At 48.9% G+C, this 8,671-nt stretch overlaps 1 protein-coding gene across 2 annotated transcripts; it reads right to left on the reverse strand.

The window, feature by feature from the left end:
* Window positions 1–420: 420 nt before the first annotated feature.
* Window positions 421–2,781, reverse strand: GPR84 (G protein-coupled receptor 84). Of its 2 annotated transcripts, none has more exons than XM_074007054.1 (2): window positions 2,688–2,781; window positions 421–1,334 (listed from the first exon to the last, which is right to left on the reverse strand). In XM_074007054.1, exon 2 carries the CDS (start codon window positions 1,279–1,281, stop codon window positions 637–639), a length of 645 nt encoding a protein of 214 aa, XP_073863155.1. In that variant the 5' UTR covers window positions 1,282–1,334; window positions 2,688–2,781; the 3' UTR covers window positions 421–636. The 2 variants fall into 2 exon arrangements, with proteins under 2 accessions (XP_073863155.1, XP_005571138.2); XM_005571081.4 differs by having other exon boundaries at window positions 421–1,835.
* Between the last annotated feature and the right edge of the window lie 5,890 nt (window positions 2,782–8,671).

An 8,671-nucleotide genomic window follows, 5' to 3' on the forward strand; every position in this document is an offset into this window, starting at 1 on the left:
AAACTTTTTTTGAGATGAATAAACTTGTTTGTAGGGATGGTGGATCCTGGCAGCAGTGGTTAGGGGCAGAGGTGATTTCTGGGAAGTTAAACAAAAAGACAATCACCTTTTCCTCTTATTTAAATCACCTAATCCTCTTAAATCACCTCACATGTTTTATTACCTAGAAACCCCTCTTTTAAAGGCTACGTCCCATGCCAGCTGCTTCCTGCTTCTGCTTTGACCTAGGTACCCCTGAATCCTTAGGTATTAGGTTCCAGCTCCTGGTGGCCACAGGTGCTTTAGGGATATGTGTGAGCATGCACATGGTGACAGGATTTGGTCATGCAGGAAGGATGGAATAGTATGGTCTCCTCCTAGCCTGGCCCCTGAGCCTAACCGTGACCTGTTTCCTTCTTCCCCAGAGACCACACCTGAGCATTAAAAGCACAGAATTCATTTATTAATAGTTAATAATACTCCTTGGGCAGTCTAGGGCTGAAACATTGATCAAGTGATGGAGAGACTTGATTTGGGAGGCTGGGGAGAGGTTGTTGTGAAAATGCCCGCACGTGTTATTTCACCTATTCTCCTATCAGCTGGCCACTTTGGTCCTAGAGGAGACGGTTCTGAATTCTGGTGACTAGGGTCACAGTTCTAATGGAGCCTACGGAAACTCCAGGGCCCTCTTTTGAAAACGGAGGCATATGCTTGGCGGAATTGGCGGTTCATGGCTGCATACAGCACAGGGTTGATGCAACCGTTGAGCCAGGTGAGGTTGGCGGCAAGCATGTGGACCACCCGGGGAGCCTGGACTCTCGCATCCAGAATGTTGAGCAGCAAGAAGGGGACGTAGCTCAGGGCAAAGCAGAGGAACACAGCAAAACACATTTGAGTCACCTTCCCAAATTCCGATGAAGAATCCGGAGCTCTTCGGGCTCCTTTAATTGGCTGGGCTTTGGCAGATGCTTCTGGAGGGCTTTTCTCTGCCATCTGCTCAGCTCTCTTGCTGTTGATCTGGTCTCCCACTTCTGATGAGTCCCCTTCCAGGGTCTGGGTGGTGGCAGCATTGACTGACTCAGATGAAATCCCCTCACTGGGTCCTCCTGATGCTAACCTGCTGTCCAGCTCCTGGAAACGACCAGGCATGGCCTCATCAGTCCCAACCACATGGTTGGAGTGGATGCTTGCCTGTCGCAACTTGTATTGGTCCAGTGCCTGTGCTGCTCGTTTGACCTGGCGGTGGATGAGGCAATAGAAGATGCCAACACTGCTGAGTCCAAGCACAAAGTAGATGCCCATGAGGATGGTGGTATAAGGCCGGCCTCGGATGCGGTCAAAGCTGCAGGTGCAGACTACAGGTACCAGGATATAAATAGGCCAGAGGGGGGCAAAGCTGGCCACACCCACAACCCAGGTGCTCACCAGTGCCAGCACTATCCCCTTGGCACTGAAAACTTTGGGAAAAAGCTTAGGGTGGGCAATGAGGAGGTAGCGTCCCAGTGCGATGAGGCAGAGGGTCAAGATGGAGACAGAATTGGAGGCAAAAAGGAGGAGCCCAAATGCCCTACAGAAGGTGGCACCGGTGCGCCAGTGCAGGTGGAGGTAGGTGTCCACAGAGAAGGGCTGAAGGACTGTGCAGTAGAGGAGATCAGCCAGTGTGAGGTTGGCTATGAGCAGGTTGAATCGGGTACGGAGCTTGCGCTGGATGACCAAGGCCAGTAGGGTGAGCACGTTGCCCACGGTGCCTGTCACAGCCACCACCACCCCCCAGCTAACTGCAACATAACGATAGCCCAGCACAGACTCATGGTAGCAGGAGAAGTTGGCGTCAGAGGTTTTCCACATGATAGAGGCTAAAGAGGCAGAGGGTGGAAGAGGAAGAGGGAATCAGAAGCTAGCATTCAACTTATATCTCTTTTTTTTTTTTTTTTTTTTTGAGACGGAGTCTCGCTCTGTCACCCAGGCTGGAGTACAGTGGCCGGATCTCAGCTCACTGCAAGCTCTGTCTCCCAGGTTTATGCCATTCTCCTGCCTCAGCCTCCCGAGTAGCTGGGACTACAGGCGCCCGCCACCTCGCCTGGCTAGTTTTTTTTGTATTTTGTAGTAGAGACGGGGTTTCACCGTGTTAGCCAGGATGGTCTCGATCTCCTGACCTCGTGATCCGCCCGTCTCGGCCTCCCAAAGTGCTGGGATTACAGGCTTGAGCCACCGCGCCCGGCCCAACTTATATCTCTTGAACAGCTCTGGCACTCTGGACATCTGAACTGCTCCTGGACCTCACTTTAATTCACTATCCTCCTGAACCATTCCCAGGCTTCTTCATCTCAAGATCCCTAACTCTCTCCTTAGGTTCTCTAGTCCTTTCCCATTCTCAAATATTTCCCCAAGTTTTAATCTAAATATCTCTTGCCTAAATACCTTAGTCTTATTCTGCTCCAAACCACAGTCCTCTTCTATATCTATCCCATTGCTCTCAGTAAACCCAGTGCCCTCCAACTTTTCTAATTCCTTCCTCATCTCCGAAGACCCTCAGGAGTCCCCTCTCTCTATTCAGCATCCTGTATTCAGGATCCTCTCTGTATTCAGTTCCCTCTGCTCCTTTCCACTACACACACATATATAGGCTTTAGTCATTTCTGTTTGTTACCACCTGGGAGATGAGGAGACCAAGAAGGTAAAAGTAAACCCACTACAAAAGTACTTACCTGAGTTTCTCAGCCTTCAATTCTTTCTCTGATGGAAGAAGTTCAGCTCACCCAAAGAGCAGTCCTTTCTGGTGGACAGTCAGGCTTCAAGCAGGAGGCATCCTGCTCTTATGTTCCTTATTATACTCCACTGAGAGAATAAGAAACTCCCCCGTTACCCAATTCCAGCCACTTCCTTCACCACCTCCGGTCCTACTCATTTTGCTTTGGCTAGTGAAATCTAGGCTTCTCTGTTGAAATTCCCTTGCTACTTACCTCAGAGTCGTTTCACTCTTTCGTTTCTCCTTCCTGAAACCCAAACTCTGTTTTCTTGCCCTCTATGCATGGCAGAAGTCATCTGTAAGATCATTGCTGAGAATTGCTAGGGCACGGAGTCAGAGCATCAGAACATTTGGGCCATTCCTCAAAGGGCCAAAAGATAAGACCAAGTTCCAGGAGCAACTTTAGGTACCCCCAGAAGCCTTGGGTTTGTTTCGGAGGAGCACTACCTTTCTTCTCTCCAGGGCTTGGACATGGTTCAAGTCAGAGGGGCCCATATAACACCCTAGCACATCTGAGAAACCGAGTCAGATGAAGAAAAGTGGGAATGAGGCCTCCAGGATTCTGGTTTCATTCCCCTCAAGGGATCAGGGTCCTGTTCAATCATTCATTTATCCATTCACCCAGCAACTTTGTCTTGAGTGCCTACTATACACCAGACTCTGATCTAGACACTGGGGATACAAGAACGTCTGATACATGGCCTTGTGCATAGTTTACTAGGGGAGACAAATACATAAATATGCAAATGCTTAATCGGTTCTCCAGAGCAAAGGTGAGTAAACTTCGCCCTATGGGCCAAATCTAGTCTGCTATCTGTTGTTGTATAGCCTGTGACCCAAGAATGTTTTTTTTCCATTTAATAATGGTTATATTTTAGGCCAGGTGCAGTGGCTCACACCCATAATCCTAGCACTTTGGGAGGCCAAGGAGGGCAGATCACTTGAGGTCAGGAGTTTGAGACCAGCTTGGCCAACATGGTGAAGCCCCGTCTCTACTAAAAATACAAAAATTAGCCAGGTGTGGTGGGTGTGCCTGTAATCCCAGCTACCAGGGAGGCTGAGGCAAGAGAATCACTTGAACTGGGGAGGTGGAGGTTGCTTTCAGTGAGCTGAGATCAGATCGTGCCACTACACTCCAGCCTGGATGACAGAGCAAGACTCAGTCCCCAAAAAATAAAATAATAAATAAATAAATAAGTAAATAACATAAAAATGGTTATATTTTAAATTGTTATATAAGTACCTGTGTAATATCCTCAGTTTTATCTCTTGATCAACACAGTTTAAAATATTTATAATCAGGCCCTTTGAGAAAAAGTTTGCTGAGGCTTGCTTTAAAATATATAGGCCTGGCTTGGAGGCTCATGCCTGTAATCCCAACATTTTGGGAGGCTGAGCTGGGAGGATGGCTTCAGGTCAGGAGTTTAAGACCAGCCTGGGCAACATAGTGAGACCCTGTCTTTACAATAAATAAATTAAAACAAAAATAGCCAGATGTGATGATGTGCACCTGTAGTCCCAGCTACTGGGGAGGCTGAGGTGGGAGGATCATTTGAATCTGGGAGGTCAAGACTGCAATGAGCTAAGATCATGCCACTATACTCCAGCCTAGGTGACACAGCAGGATGCTGTCTCTGAAAAATTAGAAAAACAAACTAATAGGCTGGGCGCAGTGGCTCACACCTGTAATCCCAGCACTTTGGGAGGCCAAGGCAGGTGGATCACGAGGTCAGGCGTTCAAGACCAGCCTGGCCAAGATACTGAAACCCCGTCTCTACTAAAAATACAAAAAATTGGCCAGGTGCGGTGGCTCAAGCCTGTAATCCCAGCACTTTGGGAGGCCGAGATGGGCGGATCACGAGGTCAGGAGATCGAGACCATCCTGGCTAACCCGGTGAAACCCCGTCTCTACTAAAAAATACAAAAAACTAGCCGGGCGAGGTGGCGGGCGCCTGTAGTCCCAGCTACTCGGGAGGCTGAGGCAGGAGAATGGCATAAACCTGGGAGACAGAGCTTGCAGTGAGCTGAGATCCGGCCATTGCACTCCAGCCTGGGTGACAGAGCGAGACTCCACCTCAAAAAAAAAAAAAAAGAAAAAGAAAAAAAAACCACCAAAAAATTAGCTGGGTGTGGTGGCAGGTGCCTGTAATCCCAGCTACTTGGGAGGCTGAGGCAGGAGAATCGCTTGAACCTAGTAGGTGGAGGTTGCAGTAAGCCGAGATCGCGCCACTGCACTCCAGCCTGGGTGACAGTGTGAGACTCCATCTCAAAAACAAACAAACAAACAAACAAAAAACAAGCAAAAAAACAAACCAAAAATACATGGCTGGGTGCAGTGGCTCACACCTGTAATCCCAGCACTTTGGGAGGCCAAGGCAGGTGGATCACTTGAGGTCAAGAGTTTGAGACCAGCCTGGCCAGTATGATGAAACTCCGTCTTTACTAAAAGTACAAAAATTAGTGGTGTGGTGGTGCGTGCCTGTAATCCCAGCTACTCGGGAGGCTGAGACAGGAGAATCTCTTGAACCTGGGAGGCGGAGGTTGCAGTGAGCCAAGATTGCACCACTGCACTCCAGCCTGGGCAACAGAGCAAAAACTCTTTCTCAAAAAACAAAACAAAACAAAACAACCCAGAACTATATATCAGAGGCTTAGAGAAAAGGAGCATACTATTAAGGAGGAGGTGAGAAAGGGTTCAGAGAGAGGTAACTGAGCTGCATTTTGAATGATGAACAGGAGAGTTTTTTGGGAGATAAGTAGAAGAACATTCTAGACAAAGAGAACAGTATGTGTAGAGGCGCAGAGGTTCAGGTAGAAGCCAACAAAGGGCATGAGGTAGAGAGCAACAGAGAAGAGCTTGGAGAGTTGAGCAGGCAGGGTCAAGGGGGACCTTGTGTATTGTGCTATGGAGCTGGTTTCATGCTGAAGGAGTTGGTGAGATTTGCACTGAGATTGCTGTTAGGAATGAAGGCATGCAGGCTGGGAGTGAGCGAAATGGTTAAAGAGGCACTAGTTCAGACAAGAGATAGAACGGGCCTAAGTTAGGGCCAGACCACCTGTATAATTGCATAGGGTCTTGCAGTTTGAAGGGACTGGTACTTGGTTCAATGCTTGTCAATCACTGTCTTTAAATTATTATTATTATTATTTTTTTTTTGAGACAGAGTCTCGCTTTGTCGCCCAGGCTGGAGTGCAGTGGCCGTATTTCAACTCCCTGCAAGCTCCGCTTCCTGGGTTTACGCCATTCTCCTGCCTCAGCTTCCCGAGTAGCTGGGACTACAGGCGCCCGCCACCTCGCCCGGCTAGTTTTTTTTTGTATTTTTTTAGTAGAGACGGGGTTTCACCGTGTTAGCCAGGATGGTCTCGATCTCCTGATCTTGTGATCTGCCTGTCTTGGCCTCCCAAAGTGCTGGGATTACAGGTTTGAGCCACCGCGCCCGGCTAAATTCTTAATACTATACTTTTTTTTTTTTTTGAGATGGAGTCTTGCTCTGTCCCCCAGGCTGGAGTGCAGTGGCGCCATCTCGGCTCACTGCAAGCTCCACCTCTCAGGTTCACGCCATTCTCCTGCATCAGCCTACTGAGTACATGGGACTACAGGCCCCCGCCACCGCGCCTGGCTAATTTTTTGTTTTTTTGTTTTTTTTTTTTTTGAGACAGAGTCTTGCTCAGTCGCCCAGCTTGGAGTGCGGTGGCGCCATCTCGGCTCACTGCAAGCTCCGCCTCCCGGGTTCTCGCCATTCTCCTGCCTCAGCCTCCCGAGTAGCTGGGACTACAGGCGCCCGCCACTACGCCCAGCTAGTTTTTTGTATTTTTAGTAGAGACGGGGTTTCACCGTGTTAGACAGGATGGTCTCGATCTCCTGACCTCGTGATCCGCCCGTCTCGGCCTCCCAAAGTGCTGGGATTACAGGCTTGAGCCACCACGCCCGGCCAATTTTTTGTATTTTTAGTAGAGACGGGGTTTCACCATGGTCTTGATCTTCTGACCTTGCGATCCCCCCTCCTCGGCTTCCCAAAGTGCTGGGATTACAGGCGTGAGCCACAGTGCCCGGCCAATACAATACTTTTTGAATAAGGGGCCCTGCTTTTTCATTTTGCACTGGGTTCCACAAATTATGGAGCCAGTCCTGGTTAGGGCAGTGGTTGTGGGAATGAAGAAATGATAAGGATCCGTATGTTGTTAGGAGGTCAAATAGGACTTATTTAGTGATCCATTGGATGAAGTGTTAGGAAGAAGGAGGAAGTAGGATAACTTTCTGCTTTCCAGAGGGATGATGGTGCTCTTAATAAGATAGGAAATGTGGTCGGGCATGGTGGCTCACGCCTGTAATCCCAGCACTTTGGGAGGCTGAAGTAGGCGGATCAGGAGGTCAGGAGATCGAGACCATCCTGGCTAACACGGTGGAACCTCATCTCTACTAAAAATACAAAAAATTAGCCAGGCATGGTAGCGGGCACCTGTAGTCCTAGCTACTTCGGAGGCTGAGGCAGGAGAATGGCGTGAACCCAGGAGATGGAGCTTGCAGTGAGCCAAGATCGTGCCACTGCACTCCAGCTTGGGCGACAGAGCGAGACTCTGCCTCAAAAAAAAAAAAAAAAAAAAAAAAAAAGAAATGTGGGAGGAGGAGCAGGCTTAGGGAAAGGGGTAAATAATGAATTCAGTTTTTGTTTTTGTTTTTGTTTTTGTTTTTTTTTTTTGAGACGGAGTCTCGCTGTGTCTCCCAGGCTGGAGTGCAGTGGCGTGATCTCGGCTCACTGCAAGCTCCGCCTCCCGGGTTCACGCCATTCTCCCGCCTCAGCCTCCCAAGTAGCTGAGACTACAGGCGCCCGCCACCACGCCCGGCTAGTTTGAATTCAGTTTTAAACTAGCAGACTTGAGGTACTTGTGGGGTATGCTAGTATCCCAGACTCTCTAATCCCAATTTCTTCCAGTCCCTATCTCCTTCTCCACATGTGACCCAGCCACTGCTTTTCTTTACCCACTCTTCTATAGGGCCTCTCTTGTTCCTCATCCTTCTGAATCCTCCCACCCCTTTTAAAGCTAGATTTACTTGAAAACAGACATGAAAACAAATACCAAAACACTCCTTACTGGGTTCCAATTCTGAACCCACAGTGAACACCCACCTTTCAACTTCACAGTTGACAAACCCAGGAGGCCCCCATTCCCCTCTTCTTCCTGTTTAACAGACATCATCCCAACTTCCCTCCTCCTTTCTTCTGCAAGACTGGAAAGTGGGTAGAGAGGGGGAAGTGAGCAGAGATGAAAGTCAGGAGGACCTCACATAGATTCTGGGTTTTGGTTTGGGCTTTTTGTTTGAACTTCCTGCCACTCAGTAGGGATAGAGGGGGTCAGGATTACTGGCTGCTCTTGAGAGTGTATGGTTGATCCAAATTTTGAGGATAACGGAGAGACCATTTTCCTCACACACCATGTGAGAGACAGCTGAACAGTGTTTCCTTGTCTCACAGACTATTTAAGGGGCCAGTTGAGAAGGTATTCTAGTATATCTGTAAATGGCACAGTGTCAGTTCTTCAGTCTTGGATACATGAGATCTTAATGAACCTTTAAAAGACTCAAGTCTCCTCATTTTGAAGACTGCGACACTGAGGTGCAGAGAGGGCAAGGACTGACTCAAGGTCACTATTTATGTGGGGCCAGAGCCTAGAGCTCAGACCCCCAGTCTCTGCCCCTCTTTCTTCCTGTGCCTTGAGTCTCGCTGGCGTGGGTTTCCCACCAGACACACAAAAGCCTGGATTCTTTTCTTTGTCTAAGACAGACTCGAGACCCATCTGCGTGGAATCTCGAGACACATTGCAGGAGCGGCTTAGCCTCGGGCTTAGACTCCTTTTCCGGGTCGTTGGCGCCGCCTTGTGGAGTTGTGGCAAATTCTCAACAGCTGCAGCTGCAGTCCCAGACTTGGACTCGAAATGATCCCC

This window comes from Macaca fascicularis, chromosome 11 (assembly GCF_037993035.2).
Source record: "Macaca fascicularis isolate 582-1 chromosome 11, T2T-MFA8v1.1".
NCBI lineage: Eukaryota > Metazoa > Chordata > Mammalia > Primates > Cercopithecidae > Macaca > Macaca fascicularis.